The sequence below is a fragment of the Felis catus genome, chromosome B3 (assembly GCF_018350175.1).
Source record: "Felis catus isolate Fca126 chromosome B3, F.catus_Fca126_mat1.0, whole genome shotgun sequence".
NCBI classification, from domain to species: Eukaryota; Metazoa; Chordata; class Mammalia; order Carnivora; family Felidae; genus Felis; species Felis catus.
The window spans coordinates 62,942,128-62,964,505 of NC_058373.1; the positions used below are offsets into that span (position 1 = coordinate 62,942,128).

Sequence of the window (22,378 nt, forward strand, 5' to 3'; positions counted from 1 at the left end):
CTTATCTAACAGGGCCTACATGTAGACTTCTTTATCTATACTGAATGCACCCTTATAATTCTGTTTCTATTCGTAGAGAATAAAGCCATGACACTCGACCCTTTTTTCAAACTGGTTTTTCAGACCACGATCCACACGAAGAAACAGATGTATCACACCCAGTTCGCACACTCACGAGAGCCTCGGTATACAGCTTATCTTTACTAGTGTGATGCACTTCAGTGTTCTCTACTCTTCTCGACGGCATTAAAAATTAAGTAAAGCTGGTTGTGGCCCCTCAAAATTGATTTCATAACCTGTTACAGGATCATGACTCTGTTAAAACACTGTTCTTTTTTTTTTTTTTTTTCCAACGTTTATTTATTTTTGGGACAGAGAGAGAGCATGAACGGGGGAGGGGCAGAGAGAGAGGGAGACACAGAATCGGAAACAGGCTCCAGGCTCTGAGCCATCAGCCCAGAGCCAGACGCGGGGCTCGAACTCCCGGACCGCGAGATCGTGACCTGGCTGAAGTCGGACGCTTAACCGACTGCGCCACCCAGGCGCCCCAAAACACTGTTCTTGAGGACGGTGTAGGGAGAATAAAATGATCAAGATTAACTGGTCATAGAGACCAACATAACTTCACAATTACGCTATTTAATTACTTAATTCAACTGGCATCCCCAACCACATAAAGTTTCCTCAAATCTTCTAGGAAACGGTTTGCACTTAAAAACCAAAACAAAACAAGGGGCACCTGGGTGGCTCAGTCGGTTAAAAGTGTTTGACCTTTGATTTTTGTTTCAGGTTCTGATCTCCTGGTTTGTGAGAATGAGCCCCTTATCAGGATCTGCACTGAGAGCACGAAGCCTGCTTGGGATTCTCTCTCTCACCCTCTCCCTCTGCCCGCCCCTCCCTTGTGCGCAGGCACGATCTTTGTCTCTCAAAAACAAGACAAAATGAAATAAAACCAGCATGTCCATTTACTCCTCTCTTCTACAAGCGAGCATGTTTGATTATGCAGATAAATTAAGGCCTATAAATAAACATAGGAGTGGCAAATAAATTAAACAACCACATTTTTAACATTGAAAGTTTCTATATTTGCAAATCAGAGCAAGGCTTTATTATTCTATCAGAGGTTTATAATGTCAAACGTTAGTTTTCTTACAAGCCCACCCATGATAAAATGGTGTAATTTCTATTTACATATTTACCTGATTCTGACTCTTACTGTTCTCATCTTCAAAGATGATATCACTGTCAGAATCTGAAGCAGGTCTTAAAAAGAAAAATAGAGAAATACTGAAGAAATAAAATTCCTGGTTATAAATTCAACAGCTAAGAATTATGATCAACTGTATCCAACTGGATAGAATGTAATCCAACCAGGAAAGTAAAAGATGACCAGTGTGGCTTCTGAGAAGCATAAACTTCAGGATCGTAATTATTGGTTTGGTAAACCCTTTTTTAGAACTGCAGTTGGCCCCATGTCAAGACTCCAGGTTAGTTTTTCAACGTCCCAGAGTTGGAAACCCTTATCCAAAAGAATGCTCTCTAGGGGCGCCTGGGTGGCTCAGTCGGTTAAGCGTCCGACTTCCACTCGGGTCATGATAACGCGGTTCGTGAGTTCGAGCTCCGCCTCGGGCTCTGTGCTGACGGCTCAGAGCCTGGAGCCTGTTTCAGATTCTGTGTCTCCCTCTCTCTCTGACCTCCCCCGTTCATGCTCTGTCTCTGTCTCAAAAATAAATGTTAAAAAAAAAAATTAAAAAAAAAAAAGAATGCTCTCTATAAACTTTCTATCAAATGTACTAAAGTGAGGTATTGGAAGGAATTCCTATTTTTCCTTCCTTCAGGGCTTGGATTTTGGAGATCTTGTGACAACAGTGGGGGAAAAACACCTTTGGACTGAATCTGGTTACTTTTTCAACATGCACACGTTTGTGTATGGAAACACGGGGAAAGCCCGTGTCTCTCACTGAATCCTCTTCCCCCAGGGGTGGGCCTGGCGCCCCCGCGGATGATCTTACAGGAAGGGCTGCGAGAAGACACCGTCGTTCTCCTCCTCGTCGTCCTCTTCCTCGTCGCTGCTGGAGCCCGGGCCAGCGGCAGGGAAGCGGGCGCTGGCCGAGCGCTCCCCCGAGGTGCTCCACTCCACTGAGCTGAGGATGGGCGGTGGCGCGGTGGCCTCCACGCTGCCAGGGCCGTCCCGGCCGCTGTCCTGTGCGGTAGGCCGGGACAAACCTCGCCCGTCCCGAACCTGGGGCGTCCCTGGGCTGGACTCCGAGTCCGAGGGCAGGATCCCCAGGCCCACCGGCCGCTCGTATCTCTCGATCCAGGCGTTGTAGTAGCGCACGATGTTCTCATGGTGCAGGCGTGACAGCAGGGTCACCTCGCCCTTGATCCTGCGGAAATGCCTGCTGGCCGGGTTGATGGGGATGCGCTTCACCGCGTAGCAGCAGCCGTCCAGCTTGTTCTGCACCTGCCACGAGAAGAGGGGGAGGAAGCCAGTGCAGGTCAGCGGCTCAGAGCCATGCAGAGGTGACATCTGTATGGCCTCACCAATCCCCTCCCAAGGCGAGCCCTTGGTTCTGAATGAGGACCAAAAGCTACAGTGGAGAGCCACGCATTTCAACCTCTTGAGCTGAACAACGTCTGGACTGCCAAAAAACAGAAAACATCTCACCTGAAGTGACAGGTGTATTTAGCTTAATAATAAGAGACCTGGAGAAAATATGATCTCTATTTGAATCATTAATTTTACCGACAATCATATTCCTGCTTTCCCAGGATCACATCTGCTATCTCCATTTCTAAGAAATTGTTGAATTATGAACTATGTTCCAGATGCCTGGGTGGCTCAGTCGATTAAGCATCTGACTCTTGATTTTGGCTCAGGTCATAATCTCACAGTTTGGGAATTCGAGCCGGGGTCTGGCTCTACGCTGACAGCATGGAGCCTGCTTGGGATTCTCTCTCTCCCTCTCTCTGCTTGCACTCATGATCTTTCTCAAAATAAATAAACTTAAAAAAAATATATATGAATTGTTTTCTGAAATCAGTATAAGGTTTCAGAATTTTAGCTTCTCTCCAAGTTTTGTGTTTTTTTTTTTAACAAAGTCACTAAACACCAACTCAACTCCAAAAATGTTAAGTTGAATGCAGATTCTAATTCTCGACTTACAAAGCTGTGTAAAATTGGGCAAAGGACTTAATTTCCTCAAAACTCAATTTTCTCATCTATAAAATGGTACATATACCACTTCCCTTCCTCAAAGGTCACTATCTGCAAGCATTAAGTGAATGAGGTGAGCAAAGCACTTACAATCAAGGCCTCACTGAGAAAGATGCTCAGTAAAAAAAAAAAAAAAAAAAAAAAAATTGGTATTAACACAATTATTGCCCACTGATTTTGTTATGAAGACTTATGATGGAGGGGCACCTGGGTGGCTCAGTTGGTTAAGCGCCGTGACTCTTGGTTTCAGTTCAGGTCTTATTTTTCAGTTTGTGGCCCCATGTTGGGCTCTGCACTGACAGCTTGGAGGCTGCTAAGGATCCTCTCTCTTCCTCTCTTTCCGCCCCTTCCCTGCTTGCTCTCTCTCTCTCAAAATAAATAAACATTAAAAAAAAAAAGATTTATAACTGATGACATGTATTAAGACTAAAAAAATGTGATTAAGAACACAATCAAATAAAAACAAGAAAAATACAAGAGAAAGTTTCAAAGCAAGGTCTCTACATCCTGCACAGAGGCATCTTCTCTTTGGCAGTTGCACCATGCCATTGGGTTGACTGAAGTAGCTTTGAAAAATTTTTGTTCACCAGAACATTCCAGACCCAATGTGCAGGTCAAATGAGGTGATAAAAAGCAACAACTTGGCCATGGGTGGAGGGAGGAACTAGTTAATGACAAAACACAAAATAAAGCATCATTCTCATAGGTTTAGATTAGTATAGTAAATAACTTCCAGGATAGAGAAAGGAGTACTATAAAATTGTTTCAGATTACCTTTGTGTGGAAACAGTGGCAAGAAACATGCTTTTGAGTAAAACAGATCTAGGTCTGAAGGCTGGTTTTCATCTGTTAGTGCATGTATGTAACCTCACGCTAATTACATAACTACTCTGAAAGTCAGTTCCCTCATGTGAAAAAAGGGGTTAATATTTATTTCATAACATGTCACCAAATTGAAAGGTAAGGTTTGCGAGCCACCTGCCACGTGACCTGAAATACGGAATGTGCTCCAAAAAGCTCTATGTAGCCCTGTGTTGTTTACTGCCATGTTAATAGAGTAGAAGACCATGCAAAGTCTTGGCATGGTCTTCAACCTTGAGTCTCAGAACACATCATGAACATTTGGAGTCACTGATCGGGATGTGGAGCTTACTACACTGCAGACTTCTAGGAACTCACTTATTAAAATGGAAAGGTGCTGGGGCGCCTGGGTAGCTCAGTTGGTTGAGCATCCGACTTCGGCTCAAGTCATGATCTCACAGCTCATTAGTTCCAGCCCTGCACCAGACTCTGTGCTGACAGCTCAGAGCCTGGAGCCTGCTTTGCATTCTGTGCCTCCCTCTCTCTCTGCACCTCCCCAGCTGATACTGTCTCTCCGTCTCTCTCAAAAATAAATATTTTTTTAAAAAGTAAAAATAAATAAATAAAAATGGAAAGGTTCATGAATCATACTCAAGCCAACTGCTACTGAAATGCCAGATCACTGAACAGAATGCCCTACCCTAACCCAGAAAGAGAGACGGAGTGTGAGGGCTATGGCCTCTCGGAACGAAAAACAAGAAAACTTAGGGGCTTAAATTACTAGACGTTTTTATTACATGAGCCTACCCATCATTTTTATTATATGAGCCTACCCAAAATGGAGTTTGGTAATGTTTGTATTCAAAAATCTAAAATACAAACACATTAAAGGGCTTGATCAAAATGATAGTGGGAGTTAAATGAATAACATACCCAACAATCATCCACTCTCCTGAAGATCACTGTGATTATCCAATCAAGGTATCTGCCCATAGTAGGTCTATTTAACCGTCTAACTAGAGTGTTTATACTTTCACGAAGAAAGTTGAACATTTTCCATGATACTATAACCTCCTTTCAGAAAACTCAAGATTGTCTTTCTGTCCCTGATTACCACAGAAACACCTATCTATCTATCTATCTATCTATCTATTTATTTATTTATTTATGGGAGTGTAAAAGGTCTTCCACAGTAATCCTAGTAACCTTTCCTAATAACATTCTCAGAATCCTAAATGGGCATATGCCTTCTTGATGGAGGACCATTTTATTCTGTGAAAGATGACAGGTCTTATATGGATTTAATAGCACAGTATCAGCCTGGGTCTCCTAGGAGGCAAACTGCCAAAAATTACTTAAGAGCAGCTGAAATCTCTTTCTCAAGGGGCAAGTAATCATGAGTCACCCAAATAGACAAGAACGCGGAAGGCGAGACCTAACAACGGCGCGCCCTCGTAACGCGCCACTAGTTTTCTCTCTCCGGAGCAGCTGGAAAATACAAGGCATGGAGACCGTCTGGGGCCATTTCCCAGTGAACCCCACCTCAGCGCTAACCTCGCAGCCCTTTTATCCACAGCACCTCTGAAAAGCAAATAGGACAAAAAGGACACTTTTCTTTCTGAACCAAAGCTCAGAAAAACGGTCTTCATGGAGAGGTCCTGGCTCCGCAAGTAATCATGCGGTTTTCACATTAAGGGACTGCATCAGGCAACGGAGGAGGCATCATACGTTCTTAACGTGTCCAGGGGAACTTTCAAGCCTTTGACTTTGCAACGGTCATGACGGTCAGAGTTTCAAATGGCCGTGCTCACTTCTCTCCCCGCTCTCAAAAAAGAACTCCCTTTAAAAAATAAGAATAAAAAAAGAACTCCCTGTGTGCAGAAATGAACAGAGGAGGAGCTCTCAAAGCGCCAGGCACAACGCTGTACCACACCTTGATGACAGCCCCAAAAGCTCCTTTGCCGAGAAGCTGTAATTCTTCAAACTCGATGAAGTACCGGGAAAACTGTCTCTGTGTCTCACTGAAGAATGCCGCGCTGGGTAGCTGCTTCCTAGGAATAACGGTCTCAACATAATCTTGTCCTCCCGAGTCTGAGATAAAACAAAACGTGAGAGGCAAACGAGGCATCAGAAAAAGAGCAAGGGATGCAAAACCCAGTAAGGAACCAAGTGCTGGAAGAAGGGGTCCCAACCGGTAGTTTGAAAAAGGACCTCTTCCCTGGCACAGACCCGTGAACACTTCTCCTCTCACCTTGTAGGGTGAGGTGGAATACACATGAGCCCAGGTCAGAGGTGGGGCTGAGACTGCTAACAAGGAAATGACGATGCGATAGGGTCAGAACCCATACCCAGGTCTCCTGCCTCATCCCCAGCTCTGCTGATGATCCCTCATCGGCTACTTGAGTAGTGACAGGGAAATCCGGTTGCACAGCAGTAAAGTGATGTGACCAGAAGGGTTAGCCAATGGACACTTTAATCAGTCGAGGCTGGAAAAAACCAAGAGGGCACAACAGTTCCACGCGCATGGTACACATCCAATGAAAGGATTTACGTACAGCTCGGCATAAACCAGATAAAAATCTATGATCCAAGCAGTCCGTTCCAGTTTTAGGTTTACTTTCAAAATAATTAATGTCAGGCAGGTTTTCAAAAAAGAGTGGCAACAGACTCACCTTCAGGACTTTGTTCCAGTAAAGACATTTTCGGCTGAGGATTGATAAAGCTGTGTTTCAACAACTGCTGGGGACTCCATCTTTCCTTATCATCCAAGCAAACACACCTCAGTGAGAGGGAAGAAAGGGTCTCAGTGACACAGAAAACAAGCACTAAACTTGTTAATGCAAGTTTTTTTTTTTATTGTTTTTAAAATAAATACACATTAGAGAATTCATATTGCTTATGGACCAAAATATGTACTCATAAGTGAATACATATTGAACACCAGGCTGGGTGTGAGTGGGGAGTCAAAAAATGTATAGTTTTTAGAGGGAGGAAGATCTATCTCGTGGAACACTTTTTTTTTTTTTAACAAGTTTAAGATAGCACAAGTTATGAATTTCCACTCCCATTAATAGTTCAATGGCTTGACATACTAAACCAAGACCCCCCAGGACCAGGGGAAAACAAAGCTTTCCAAAGGACAAGCAAATCTGAAAGCTGATGCAAGATCGGGGCCCAATATGACAAACTTTGGACAAAGCCTGTTCGTCATAGTATGATGTAACCTGGTAACAATTATGGACTACTTTTTTAAAAATCCCACATTTTGTCACATACTTTCTTTTCATTCTCATTCCTTGAACCTGGTTTGGTGTTCTAATAAATAATTTTTGTTTTTTTTTAAATTTTTTTTTCAACGTTTTTTCTTTATTTTTGGGACAGAAAGAGACAGAGCATGAGCGGGGGAGGGGCAGAGAGAGAGGGAGACACAGAATCGGAAACAGGCTCCAGGCTCCGAGCCATCAGCCCAGAGCCCGACGCGGGGCTCGAACTCACGGACCGCGAGATCATGACCTGGCTGAAGTCGGACGCTTAACCGACTGCGCCACCCAGGCGCCCCTAATTTTTGTTTTTTAATGAAGGAAGAGAAGCCATGCCTTTAACCCAGTGGTTCTCGAGGTGGGGTCTCTGACCAGTAGCATTCACTATCAGTATTGTTGGGGATTTGTTACAAATTCTATTCCAACCCTGTCCTGGTCAATCAGCAACTCTGGTGGTCTGGGCAGTAATCTGTGCTTCACCAAGCTGTCCGGGTGGTTTCAATTCAACATAAAACCTGAGAACCACTGTTTTAAAAGATCTCAGCTGTCTGGCTGTATTGACAATGACCCAAGCCAGCAACACTGGGTAGCACCTGACCCTAATTATCAACAATGTTTCTAACAGAACCAACCATCACTCTGAATTCTATACTTAAAATCTGTAGCTATCAAGTGGTGGCAGCAACTACCTTAAAGGGGAACATTTTATTTTTTTATGTCAGCACTAAAATGCCAAGTACTCCTAATTTCATACCTTGAAAAGGACAGAAAAAAAAATCACAATAAAAGCATTTGTGTAAGATATGGCTTTTTCCCCTAAATTTAAGGTTAATTTTAACTACCTTGAAGTAAAACAAGAATGCCTTCTCCTTGCAAAAGTTAAAACGTTATTGATTATGATAAAGTCTTCGACCAAACCAACTCTCTCCAATTCCTCCCTTCCCCTTTAGTGTCTGTCATTCTAGACTTTATTTTTCTATGCATTTAACACAATCATACAAAAGAGACACTTTTTTTTTTTCTTCTAACGACTTCACCCTGTATAATCCTCAACTTGCTTTTTTCATTTGATCGTGTAAAAGGTTCTGTACTCAATTCCACTGTTGGGGGACTAGCAGGGAGGGGGACCAAGCAATTCTCTAACACCAGCTAGGTGTCCTACAATTCAACTCAATTCTGACACCACCTACCTGGGGACCACATCAGATCCCACAGGTCGAGGGCTCGATCCCATAAGACTGCCCCCCAATCCCTTGAAGATGCCAGTCACAACCTACGCTTTCAATCAACCAGCTACAGATCAGAGGTTCCAACAACCCCCTCCCTGAGTTCCATTAGTCTGCTAGAGCACTTCCAGAACTCAGAGAAACATTTACTAGATTACCAGTTTTTTTTTTTTAATTTTTTTTTTCAACGTTTATTTATTTTTGGGACAGAGAGAGACAGAGCATGAACGGGGGAGGGGCAGAGAGAGAGGGAGACACAGAATCGGAAACAGGCTCCAGGCTCTGAGCCATCAGCCCAGAGCCCGACGCGGGGCTCGAACTCCCGGACCGTGAGATCGTGACCTGGCTGAAGTCGGACGCTTAACCGACTGTGCCACCCAGGCGCCCCTAGATTACCAGTTTCTTATGGAAGGATATAACTCAGGAACAGTTAGAAGAAATGCATAGAGCAAGGGGTGCCTGGGTGGCTCAGTTATTTAAGCGTCTGACTTCAGGTCACAATCTTGCAGTTCACGAGTTTGAGCCCTGCGTTGGGATCTGTGCCCACAGCTCCAAGCCTGAAGGTTGCTTCGGATTCTTTGTCTCCGTCTCTCTCTGCCCCTCCCCTGCTCATACTCTCTCTCACTCAAAAATAAATAAAACCTTAAAAATTTTTGTAAAAATTAAGAAATGCATAGGGTGAGGTGTGCGGAGACATCACAGGGCTTCCGTGCCCTGCCTCCAGGCTCACCTGCCTCCCAAAAATCTCCATGTGCTCACCAAGCTGGAAGTTCTCCAAACCCCAACCTTTTGGGTTTTTATGGAGGCTGCATTATATAGGCATGATTAATTAAATCATTGGCCACTGGTGATTGGTGAGAGGGGTGGGTTCTCAGGTCAGTTCTCTGGGCAACCAGCCCCATCCTCCGGTGTGGTCCAAAATTTACCTCATCAACATAACAAGGGACACCCTTACCACTCTCATCACTTCAGAAATTCCAATGTTTTTGAGAGCTCTGTGCTTCAAACAGGATGAAGACCAAATAAATATTTCTTATTATATATTACAAGGCTACACCACGTGTCTTAGAGATCTTTCCAAGATCTTTCTGAACTTACCAGAATTTATTTACATTACATACACCTTCTTCTCCTACTGTTGGACATTTAGACAATTTCTGATTTTTCACATGCATAAAAAAAATGCTGCAATGAACATCCCTATACACATCCTGTCAGGTTTCTGAAGCACATTGTCAACTCTAACTCAACTGTGACAGTAACCAAGAAAAACCGTAAAGCCTTCCTAGAACAAACCGTATCTTTAAGAGATCTTATAGCCGGGAGGGGGGATGGGTTAAATGGGTAAGGGGCATTAAGGAATCTACTCCTCAAATCATTGTTGCACTATATGCTAACTAATTTGGATGTTAATTCAAAAAAATAAAGAGATTTTATAGCCTCCAGGAGCTCAGTTAAAAAGACGAAATTTTCTGGGGTGACCGGTTGGCTCAGTTAAGCGTCCGACCTTGGCTCAGGTCATGATTTTGTGGTCCATGGGTTCGAGCCCCGAGTGGGGCTCTGGGCTGACAGCTCAGAGCCAGGAGCCTGCTCTGGATTCTGTGTCTCCTCTCTCTCTCCGTCCCATCCCTGCTCACGTTCTGTCTCTGTCTCTCAAAAATAAACAGACATTAAAAAAAAAAAAAAAAAAAGATGAAATTTTCTGAGCCAGCAATTTTGGCACCATGGCAGCCATAAGTAGTGGAGGCAAATGTTAGGTCCAGCTCTGAAAAGGGATGAAAAGCCTGGAAGCTTACTGTACTCTCTCCAGAGGACGGTGCTAACTAACCCTAACAGCACAGCACAGGCCACTGGATAGGTGTTGAGCTCACTCAATCCCTCCAACCACCTCCGGAGGGAGGCAGTGCTATTATTATTAAAGGACTAAATTAAAAGTAAATTAGTAAATTAAAACGATCCATTTTACAAGGATACAACTCTGGGCGGAGAACTTAAGAACTGAGAGAATTCTAAGGGGGAAAGGTGGGATCTGAATCCAGCGGTCCGGCTCCAGTCTGGGCTCTTTCCTATCACGCAGACTGAGCTGAACAGAATCTTTGTCCAGGGGATTCACCAGTAAGTAAAACAAACAACTACAAATGAAATGCAGCCATGCTGGTGCCGTTTGTGAACGATTTCTTTCTTTTTTTTAACTGCGGCTGGACAGCAAAGGAAGTGCAACACTGTGCGGCAACTTCTTCACCGAGCGGTCCATCAAACCAGTCTAGGATGGGGAAGGAATATACAAAAAGTCTCAAGGACAACCATGTTAAAGAGTAACAGGGGCACCTGGGTGGCTCAGTCAGTTAAGCGTCCGACTTCGGCTCAGGTCATTATCTCGTGGTCCGTGAGTTCGAGCCCCGTATCGGACTCTGTGCTGACAGCTCAGAGCCTGGAGCCTGTTTTGGATTCTGTGTCTCCCTCTCTCTCTGACCCTCCCCTGTTCATGCTCTCTCTCTGTCTCAAAAATAAATAAATGTTAAAAAAAAAAAAAAAAGAGTAAGAAAGAGGGGCGCCGGGGTGGCTCAGTCAGTTAAGGGTCTGACTCCTGATTTCGGCTCAGGTCATGACCTTACTGTTCTGTGAGATCGAGTCCCATATGGGGCTCTCCACTGTTGGTGTCACGCCACCTGGGATTGTCCCTCTCTCTCTCTACCTCACTCGCCTCTCCCCCTGCTCGCACTCTCTCTCAAAATAAATCAATAAACATTAAAAAAAAATCAATTAAATTGGGGCGCCTGGGTGGCTCGGTTGGTTAAGCATCCAACGTTGCTCAGGTCATGATGTCATGGTCCGTGAGTTGGAGCCCCACGTCGGGCTCTGTGCTGACAGAGCCTGGAGCCTGCTGTGTCTCCATCTTTCTGCCCCTCCCCACTCACACTGTGTCTCTCAAAAATAAACATCAAAAAATAATAATAATAGATAAATAAAAAGATTAAAAAAGAAATGGAGGGAGCGGATAAAAGTGAATGGTTGGAAAAAAGAAATAGTGAGAAACAAGACAGAGTGCAGGAAAGGGAAGAAACCAGTCCAGGTCAACTTCTGCAGGAGGGCAGGACCAGGGGAGAATCTAGAAAAGCCCAGACTGAAGAGATCTTAGTTCCCTTTTCACAGAGAAACCCAGAGCACCTAGGTCTGGATTGGACACAGCACAGAGGCAGGGCTAAGCTGCAAAGTCCTAAAGGGAAGGACCCAGACAAAAACCGTAGGCCTTAGGTGAGCCCCTCAGTAAGGATTCTCTCGATGCAGTTAGACTTGGCTCTACAATGAAATGTGCACTTGGAATTTACAAGTATCGAAAAATCCTATGGCTGGTGTGAGACAGTCACTGCCGTCTAGGACTTGGCTGAATGACACAATGACAGTGAAGAATGGTTACGAAGAACAAGGGGCAGAATCACACTCCTAGACAGCGGAGGCCTTGTCTTTGATCCTTGAGGAACCAGCAGCAAAGGGAGACAAAGAGGGTCTTCCATTTGGAATACTTGGGGCTTTCCTCCCAGTTAACTTCCTAGATATACCAGGCTGTCCCCCAAAGCAGCTTCGGAAATCTATTACTAAGCCCAAGTGAATTTAGGAGAATGGGCGAACTAAGGGAATGAAAACGTAAGCAAGAAAACAGAACCCATGTGGCTGGGAAAAGATTGGGAGGACAAAGAATAAACTCCAATCCTGCTCCTCACTTTTCAGCTTCAACACATCCCTTAGATGGTGAGCACATTCAAGCGCAGGAGTAAAGAGCAATTAGAGAGAATCTCAGTGATACTCACTTCTTTAGAAAATCTTGGAAGTCAGCTGGTAAGTCGCTAGGGATGGTCACAGGGTACTCTCCACATTCTTGTCCTTGGCTGAGGGAGATCAGCAGAAGGCCAAGACACCAAACGTCTCCTTTCTTTCCAGTTTTATAAGGCAGGGCGCTGTCACTGAAACTAACTCGGTTTTGCTCAAATACGTCCTCCTTGCAAATGTCTGCTAGGCGCTTAGAAATGCTGTAGTCTGTAATCTTGACATTGCCCTCTGCATCCACCAAGACACTGGATGCGCTCAGAACCTTGTGTACCACGTCGTTGCTGTGCAAATAACTGAGGCCCGACAAGAGCTGAGCTGCGTACTTGCGGAGCTGATGAATGGGGATGGGGCCTGAATGGCTCAGGTGTGCGGCGAGAGAGACCCCATTAATATGCTCCAATAAAATGTCCACCACGATGGAGTCATCTTGCTCTTTGAGATTCATCGCAAAGTAGTGTACTACATTTGGATGGCTCAATTTCACCAGCGAGTTGAATTCCGTTTCTGCCCCTTGAATCTGATAAGGAAAAACACCACTAAGATAATATTGTATTGGCCAGCATTAAAATGGTATTTCACTTCAAAGGTAAAATATTTAACAGAAAATGTACTTTCAAAGGAGAACAAATACGTTCTGCACTGTATCCTCCCCTAAATTATACGGCCAACCTAACGGTTCATGAAGATGAAAGCAATTTAATTATCAACTTCTGTGATCTCAAAATCTAATGCGCAAATTACTATAAAACTGGTGAACAGCTTTTTTTCCCTATTTTTTTTTTTTAACGCTTATTTATTTTTGAGACAGATGCACACAGAGTGCCGGAGGGAGAGGGGTGGAGAGAGAGGGAGACACGGAATCCGAAACAGGCTCCAGGCTCGGAGCTGTCAGCACAGAGCCTGATGCAGGGCTCAAACTCACAAACCGTAAGATCATGACCTGAGTCGGACACTTAACCAACTGAGCCACCCAGGTGCCCCTAACGTTGGTGAACAGCTCTTAAAAGCAATTTATTTTGCCATAAGGCCAGAAGAAAAAAAAGAAACACTAATTATTTTTAAAAACCTTTCCTGGGGTGCCTGGATGGCTCAGTCAGTTAAGCGGCCGACTTCGGCTCAGGTCATGATTTCGTGGTCCGTGAGTTTGAGCCCTGCGTTGGGCTCTGTGCTCTAAGTAAACATTAAAAAAAAAAAAATTAAAAAAAAAAAAACTTTCCTGATTGTGGTGCCTGGCAAGCTCGGTCAATGGAGTCCCACGTTGGGTATAAAGATTGCTTAAAAAGAATTTTAAAAATCTTAAAAAAAATAATAACAATGGGGGCAGGGATGCCTGTGTGGCTCAGTAGGATGAATGTCTGACTCTTGATTTCGGCACCTGTCATGATCTCATGGTCGTGAGACTGAGCCCCACGAGAGGCTCCACGCTAAGCATGGAGCCTGCTTGGGGTTCTCTCTCTCCCTCTCTCAAAACCAATAAACATTTAAAAAAAAACATAAAAAACAAAAAATAAAAAAAATGGGGTGCCTGGGTAGCTTCGTCAGTTAAGCATCCAACTCCTGATTTCAGCTCAGGTCACGATTTCATGGTTCGTGAGATTAAACCATGCATGGGGCTCTGCGCTGACAGGGTGGAGCCTGCTTGGGATTCTCTCTGTCTCTCCCTCTCTCTCAAAATAAATAAACGTTAAAAAAAGAGACAAAACAAAACAAAAAAACACACCCACCTTTCTTGATTATAAGGATTCAGTGTCAACACTTTAGTAAGTACTAACACAAAAGAGAGACACCCACAAATTATCTAGATGGTCACCACCCAAAGACAACCATTGTGATTTCAGTGTATTTCCTTCCAGTTTTTCTATCATAAATGCGGGTTTCTTTTTCTTGGAGATGGCTATTAATACCATAAAAGAGGCTGCAGAAAACAGTCTCGAAGTCGTGACCGCACTGTGAGAGCTGTGCCAGAGTCAACAAGGGGCTGAGGAAACTCTGGAAGGGGGGGGCGGGTCCCCCACCATCCCCTCTGGTTAAACAGATCTCATGCCATTCTGTCATCTTTGCTAGCCAATCAAACACACCGCTCTTTTGTTCTGTCGTCTCCTCATTTCGGCGTGAGGCCTCTGCTCAAGGGCCACCTCAGATGCCCACCTGCTTTTTGCACTTATCAATCTTCTCCTTCTCTTGACTGGTAAGGAACGGACCCATTTTTTTCTGCCACTGAAGGACCCATTCATACAACAAGACAAAGTTGCCAGTGGCCGTTTCCAAAGCATTGTAAACTAATTTTCCAAGCTGCTCATCACTGCCTGCACATTGAAAGAAAATATAATGAAATCTCACAGGTATAATTTCTGTGGGGGTAAAGAAAGGGGGGATATATCTTCATTTATTCATTCAACAGTGGATATACCATGTGCTAACTATAAAAAATATGATTTCATGGAATACATGCTCTTCTGTAACCAAATTTGTAAGATGTAACAACAGACTCTGAACCCTCAAATATTAATTTTTATAAAAGGAAAATAAACGAGATTTAGTAGCAGATCAGTGTTTTCCTCTACTAGCCGTTATTCAGCATGTTACTTTTATAACCATTTCACTTCTGATGACTATGCCTACTAAGGCGATAGCTACTAATATGATGGAAGGAATCTGGAAATAGGAACACTCTATCAAGGTAACTCCATTGACGTAGATTAGTGTGCACAGTAAAAATAAGTTTTAATAATTTGGAAATTTTAAGACATCAATGATCTTCTTACTATAAAATTTGAATATGGTCAGCAAATACAAACTGGCCAATGGTTTTGAGGGAAGGAACAAGAAATGACGGTTTAAACTTGGAAGTCAGAAAGACACACACACTTAGTGATCTGCATATGGTTTCCACTTGTGCCTGGAAAGTTACCAGAAAAAAATGGAAATGGAGAAAAGCATCACCTATAATATCACCATTTTATTTCTCTTCCTGTTCCCTCTATTCTTTTTCTAATTTACCAAATCATAGCATACGTAACAGGGTTTATCACCCTTGACACTATGGACATTTTGTACTAAGATGTTTTGTCGCCAAAGGCTGTCTTGTGCACTGTAAGATGTTAAGCAGTATCCCTGGCCTCTACCCACTAGATGCCAATAGCATCCCTACCCTAGTCTTAACCATCAAAAATATGCCCAAACAGCACCAAATGTCCCCCAGGGGACAAAACTGCCCTCAGTTGAGAACTAATGATATACACTATTTTGTCTTTTTCTCGTGGTATATAAATATCTTTCCATGATGCTACACTGTCTTCTGATGAAAAAAAGTGTTTCAAAGAAATAATGGTAATTATTTTTTCCACTTAAAAAATGAAAAGTAACCTGGATGTACAAGACAAAGTGGTCTTAGCAAAAGTGAACTAGCTCCCCTAGACTTTTTACCTGAGAGGCAGTTTTTATCTCGTAGAAATGCTGGCAATTTAAGACATTTTAATTAAAATGATTGGTTATGCTAGTTATATATAATTCCCGACATTCTTAGCCTGAGGGGAAAAGAAAACCCTTGATGTTTGAGAATTTGTCAACCAAAGGAAGCAACCTGTGGAATGTGGGGCCTAAGCAGCACACGTTGGAAAACGCACATTAAAATGTTTATGGGATGGAATGTGATGTTATTTACACAAAGCCTAATTAGATGTGTGCATTATACGGTACAATGTCTTGCAATATTTGTCTCCTAAACTGGAACCAGGTCAGTATCTCATAATTCCTGCTTAGAGTTCGTGGTTTTTTGGATTATAATTTTGTCATCACCACCCTCCTCTTGTCACTTTTTTGTGATGGGGGTAATAAGAGACAAAAGAACACACTGCCATGAGGCTGAAGGTAAATAGGTTACCAGCAGAATTCCGACTGAGACTCTATTATGTGTTAATGGTCATTTTTACAGACGGTGTCTAAAGCGCTTTATCCGTCAGCTGTCTGACTCTAACAGCTTTAAGTTGAAAAACAAATGCCAATGAATTCATCTTTTATAAAAACATTTCGTAGAAAATCAGGACATATCTTAAAAATTAGACCTGTTGTGGAAAGCAAAATAATTTATGCAGTGGTTTTACAAAAAAATGTTCCGATTGCAAATGTGTCTCCTAATGAGGGTATTAACTAAGGTAAATTGGTCTAATGAGTACCAGCGAGACTGAGCTAAGGTAATAATAAGCAACTGGGTTAATCTGCCTTCCTGATTTCCCCAGATTATTGAAAGTAATGTTTTATGTTGCCAGTAGTGTTTTATGTTGCCAGAATCTGAAATGCCTCTGAGTCAAGGACGTCTCAGGTCCAAGGTCGTCAACCTCACCAAATGGTTGCTTAGTGTGCATATGGCACAGTCAGCGTCCACACAGTCCTGTGCGGTTCAGGCTGCATTCCGTCAGCCAAGGTTAAGTGTCCAGTTCATAGACTATTCGGATATCTGGTGTCTTCTCCCTCTATCTGCTGCGTGCTCCCTGGCAACTACCACGCTTATCTGCATCTCCTTAAAGGGAAAAAGACACCAAAAGAAAGTAAACTCCATTTAGAAAATTTGGCTGTTAGCTTTGGCAAAGAATATTTATGAGACTAAAAATTAAATTGTCAGACTCACTATATGCAAGTGATCCCTACACCAAGTAGTGGCTGTGTCTGTATGGCTGATAAAAGATTTATATTTAGGGCAAAAAAGTAGATAATGAAAGCGTGATTTTAATATAAACAATTCAAATCATGAATTGCTGAACCAGCTTCACCCCAAATACCCATCAGTAGGCAAAACTGCTAAATAAAACATATAGAAAATGAAGTGCTTTTCCTGGTCAGATACAACATGCCAAGAGAAAAGTGCTATTTAGATGGATATCAACAAAAAAAATCAGACTTGGGTTATGAAAGATTACAGGTATTAGAACTCATTTTGTTACACATATTTTATCAGCGACAGATGTGCAGGATACAAAATTCTACTGATTCATATTTCACCCGTTTTGGTTTCAAAAAGCTTGACTGATTACAAAAATGACAAATTTTAAATTATCTCTAATCTAACAATATTTCTAAGAGCCTAAGTTTTTTTGTTTCCATGGTACAGAGGAGGAAACCTGAGTGCTTTCTCATTTTGGTCATTAGGTAATGGGAATGAGAATGACTTATGGTCTTAATAGATTTCCCTGGACCACACTGGTTTAGACCACAGACTCCAATCCACTCTGTTCTTTCATGGTTAACTTTTGTAGTTAGAATAACTGAAATGAAGTTAGCAAGTTTACTCACCAGTGCATTTCCCTTTGTAAACCATGAGCTGATCAGGACTACCCATAGAGAAATACAGGACTTCGCAAGAGCCAGGAGAATCTTCACTACTACATATAGAATACTGACGTTCTCGCCTTAAAAAATAAATGTGGACAATGATTTCTTTCAATTTAAGATTAACACAGGAAATCCTTGCGCTTCCATTTTCTCCTGTTTGCTAGCCCATTCAATGTCTAGCATCTATCTCTACTAGGAATTGAGGTGGAGTGCTAATGGGAATGTTGTTCAACTCCCACCCCCACTCCATTGAGGTCTTCTCCATATGAACTCTACAAACCCCTAACTCTGGATCTGTGCTGTCCCATATGGTAGCCACTAGCCACAAGTGGCTATTTAGATTTAATTAAAATGAAATTAAAATTTCAGTTCTTCAACTGCAATAGCCAAATTTTAGTACTCAATAGCCACAAGTGACTAGTGGCTACCATATTGGACAGCACTGACAGGGTACATTTCCATCATCACAGAAGTTCTACAGCAGTGATTTAGCTCAGTCCCACATTGATCTCACATCTCTGCATTCCCATGCACGTGCACAACTGGAAGAAGCTGCAAATGGGGGGTTTGGAGCATTACAAATTCCTAGTTCCAGTTGGGTCCCCAACCATTTCATGCTCTCATTCATTGTCTCACTTGTCTTTAATAGATACGCTCAGCCAATCCCCTTTATGACTTCTCCAAAACGTTCAAAGCCCACCACCTCCTCCCTTCTTTCCCTTTCCCTGCTTTTTTTCTGAGCAAGGAGCAATAGCTGGGAAGCTAGATTATAATGCAAAAATAGTAATCGGGAAATATAAATAAAAATGAATAAACTGGTAGACAATGCAGTAAAGAGACCACAGAGAGACGGTCAGGATTGGACCCCTGTATGAAATGCTTTGATGGGGCACAAGGACAGGTCTCTAGAAAGCAACCCTCTCATTCAAAGCAATGAGCATGATCTTGACTTAAACTTTCACCGAGAACATGAAGCAATGGGCAGTGAAGCCCACTCTACCATTCCACCGATAATGTTTCTTGGCATCTGCACTGTTCTTTTTCCCAGACTTTAAGGACCCTGTTCCTCAGTTCCATTCCCTAGAGTCTCTCTGAGATCTTGGTCCAGCAGCTAGTCCCTCTCTCCTATATGTTCAATCTGCCCCTTCATCTAGGCTCCTTCCCCTCAGACTATAGCTCTCTCCAAGGTCCACATTCCCCTTCCTCAACCTTGCTCCCACCTCCTCTTATTCTTCCCTTTCAAACTTCTACACTTGGCTGTCTGTGTCTTCTCTTTACTCCTCAGGCTACTGCAATGTCAATAAAACCGCCATCACTCTCCTACCCACTCTCAATCTGGTTTTTCCCCTTTGCTCTTTTATTTTGGTTGGTGGCACAGTCATCCATTCTGTCTCTAGTCAGAAACATGTGAGCCTCCCTGAGCCCCAGATCTTTCATGTGTAGTTGAACCCCGAGTACCACCCTCTCGTCTCCAATTCTCCTGCCCTGTTCAGGTCACCACCAACGTTCTCCTGGATACATGATATACTCCTTTATTAACTAGTCTCTCCACCTCCAACCTACCTGTCTTCCCCTACCCCGAGCCCATCCCACATTGTTGACAAGACCCATTAAGATTTGAGTCTCTCATATCACACATGTGTCTACACATTCCAAACGCTAGGGAACGGCTGATACACTGTAGTTCTGTTTAAATTTCTACTTCTAAAGTTCTTTGTGCAACCAAGGGCACACTGAAATTTATGGAGAAAAATGTAAAAGCAAAGGTTTAAAATGATATGGTAGGCTTATTAACATGAATTATCTAGAAGCACGTCTACATTTGCTCAGCTCCCTCCAACAGATGGTGCTAACAGACATTTTAGACCATGTCACCTTTTAAGTTGCTTACAGTGTGTAAATGGTTGGTTTAAAGGTGTTTTACATCATGACTGTTAAGTACAAATACAATGAGAATGTTAAGAGTGTTAGTAAGACAAGATGTATCATGAGGATTGAAAGAAAAATAGAATTTTAAAAGTGAAAAGTATCAAGAAAACAATAAATGTGGTACAAACAGAATAGGCTGTTTAACAGCAATAACAATTCTGAAAGATAAAAATCACACAAAGTTCGAAGGGATAAAAAGGCAAAATCCAGTGTCATTGATGTTTCCTGTTTTCACCCAAAAGATGTATATATATTGAGTGCTCATATTGTCTATTTTGGACTCGTCCAGAATTGAGTTTTAGAACAACCTTTAGGAACTGAATTCATTCATAAGTAAAGCAGCTTCTGAACTCCATCAGAAATAGCCATCCCAAAGCAAACAAATGGAATTTAGAAGCAGTAACACTGGTCTCATAGAGGAAGATCTATTCTAGATTATGGAATGTTCACAGGGGGTTGCAGTATCATTAGGAACTTCACCCATGTTACCAATTTTTCCAAGTAGCTGTGGCAGTACATAAAGATAAAAGGTGTTTTAAACAAAACTGCCAAATGTTATTAACTACGTCTTATAAAAAAAAGAGTTAGAGATAAATCAACTTTAGAAGACTAAATTAGGTGTCTGGGACCTTGACACCTGAAAAAAGAAGGAAAGAGGATTTAAAAAAAAAAAAAAAAGAGCCAAGTAGCAAAGGGGTGCCTGGATGGCTCAGTCGGTTAAGCATCTGACTCTTGGTTTCAGCTCAGGTCTTGAGCTCACGTTCCCTGAGTTTGAGCCCCACATTGGGCTCTACACCGATAGCACGGAGCCTGCTTGGGATTCTCTCTCTGTCCCTGTCCCACTTACTCTCTCTCTCAAAATAAATTGAAAAAAAAACCTAAATATATATATATATATATATACATATATATATATATATATATATATTTATAGGCTTTGAAAGAGTTAATGAAACCGTGATCTGAAAATTCCATCACATGGCACTCCAAGTTATCTTATTTCTTCTACAACTTTCTCCTTCCAGATCAGAAATCGTAAGGACTTACTTAGACCTTCCAGAGGAGTTGGTCCGATGTTTGCCATTTCCTACGAAGTCGGGAAGGCCTCCATGTAGACTGGCGGCTGTTCCATGTCCTCCTAGGTCTTTCCTAGAATTTTGATCTTGGTTTGATAAGTTAGCAATTTCTAAACGCTCCTAGAAAAACAGAAAAGTAAAACCTACTTTAGATACAAGTCATAAATAAGAGACAATCACGGCACATAATCACTAATTCAGCAGAGAGTGAAAATTTTATTTAAGCTGAATGCTTTCCAGTGGAATAAAATTGAACTTAACTTTTAAAAATTTAACATCCAGATATATACTGGTTCAAGAACCTGAAGGCCAGGGTTAACAGTTTCAAGAGAATGTGAATTTTATAAATGAAAATGCTTAACATCTCAGAAGATGCATGAAAATTTAGGGAGAAAAGCAAGAGGGGGTAAAGAGAAGAAGACAGTCAAAGAGAATGCTGGCGGGCAGGTGGATCAGAGCAAGAGAGAGCTGGAGGAAACAGTCCCATCATCTTACATTCGTGTACGGCTCTGTATTTTCACAGACGACACTTATCTGTGGGAATAACTACATGAGAAGGAAGGGAGGCATCATCAGCCCCATTTTAAGTGATGAGGAAAATGAGTCACATTTAGTGTCACCTGTCAAGGTCACAGGGCCGGCAGTAAAAACGACAAGGCTTTAAGCCAGGTGCTCCTTACTCATACATCAGTGCCTCCTCGCAACACCCCCCACAGTTGCCCTTAAGTTAAATGCCATAATTCTACAAAGCGGAACAAGTAAAATTTTCTCTGGATTTCTCCAAATGCGTGTAACTGGTTTTTTGACCAAGTTGCAGTCAGGAAAAAAAGGCTTTTTCCTCTTTCACCACTGCTTTTTAAACCTGACCTGGGGGATCCTTCTTTTCCATCAATGAATGAAATCTCCAGCAGAACGATATGACTTCCATTCGTTGTATTTTCCAAGTACTTATTAGCAATTTTAAAGAAAGAAACGGAATTCCTGTCTGGGTTAATATCAAAGCTTCGATCTCTGCTCTCCCTGGACTCATCTGATAAAGTACCGTGATTCCATCAGACTGTGTCATCTACAGATAACACACAACTCTAAGTTTTGTTTCCTCTTTCGGGGAATCTAAAATACGCAATGAATACCACTTGGGGGATTTTTTTTTAGCGCTTCATTTTCAGCTTTACTACTATTACTAACATTGGAGAGGAAAACATCATCAAGGGAAATAACATTTTATGTTTAGCAAAATGCAAAATATTTTAGTATGATACAACTGATACAGTACCTGCTTAGCCATTTCTTTCCTTTTTCTCTCTTTTCTCTCTTCTTCCCTCCTCTGAATCTCATGAAGGATTTCACGTTGCTGAAATAAAACATACTGCCATCAAATGCCAATCTCTGAAACCCAGACAATATATAAATCCTACAACCACAAAAAAAAAACCTTTTACATTTCTGTAATTCAAGCCCTCCTTTCCTAAAAGGCCTGAATATACAGAACCTGACAGCAAACTATGGTTAGGCCGGTTGTAGCAGGTCCTCTGCAGTGGTTGTTCCCATTTAGTAAGGTTTCAAGACCAGGGGGAGGGGCAGTGACTCCCCACTCTTCCTGTTTCCATGTAGAAAGACTTTCACTACAGCATCACCCTTGGCCTCGCACTTCTCCCCACCTTGACCTATTCCCTCCTCTTTGAAGTCTGCCTGTCTATGAGAACACGCATT

General features: G+C 42.4%; 1 protein-coding gene across 9 annotated transcripts in view; it reads right to left on the minus strand.

Annotated features, from left to right (window-relative positions):
- EIF2AK4 (eukaryotic translation initiation factor 2 alpha kinase 4) overlaps positions 1–22,378 on the minus strand; it is a 97,547-nt gene that overhangs the window by 53,182 nt on the left and 21,987 nt on the right. For 8 of the 9 annotated variants that reach the window (XM_023255503.2, XM_023255502.2, XM_023255505.2 and 5 more), the window contains 9 exons: positions 21,942–22,019; positions 20,637–20,785; positions 17,622–17,737; positions 14,481–14,638; positions 12,314–12,849; positions 6,691–6,797; positions 5,952–6,109; positions 2,013–2,464; positions 1,200–1,263 (listed from right to left, as the gene is read on the minus strand). In XM_023255503.2, coding sequence (XP_023111271.2) covers positions 1,200–1,263; positions 2,013–2,464; positions 5,952–6,109; positions 6,691–6,797; positions 12,314–12,849; positions 14,481–14,638; positions 17,622–17,737; positions 20,637–20,785; positions 21,942–22,019 — 1,818 coding nt within the window. Of the gene's footprint in view, positions 1–1,199; positions 1,264–2,012; positions 2,465–5,951; positions 6,110–6,690; positions 6,798–12,313; positions 12,850–14,480; positions 14,639–17,621; positions 17,738–20,636; positions 20,786–21,941; positions 22,020–22,378 lie in introns of those variants that run through there. The other variant, XM_045059558.1, reaches the window with a different exon arrangement.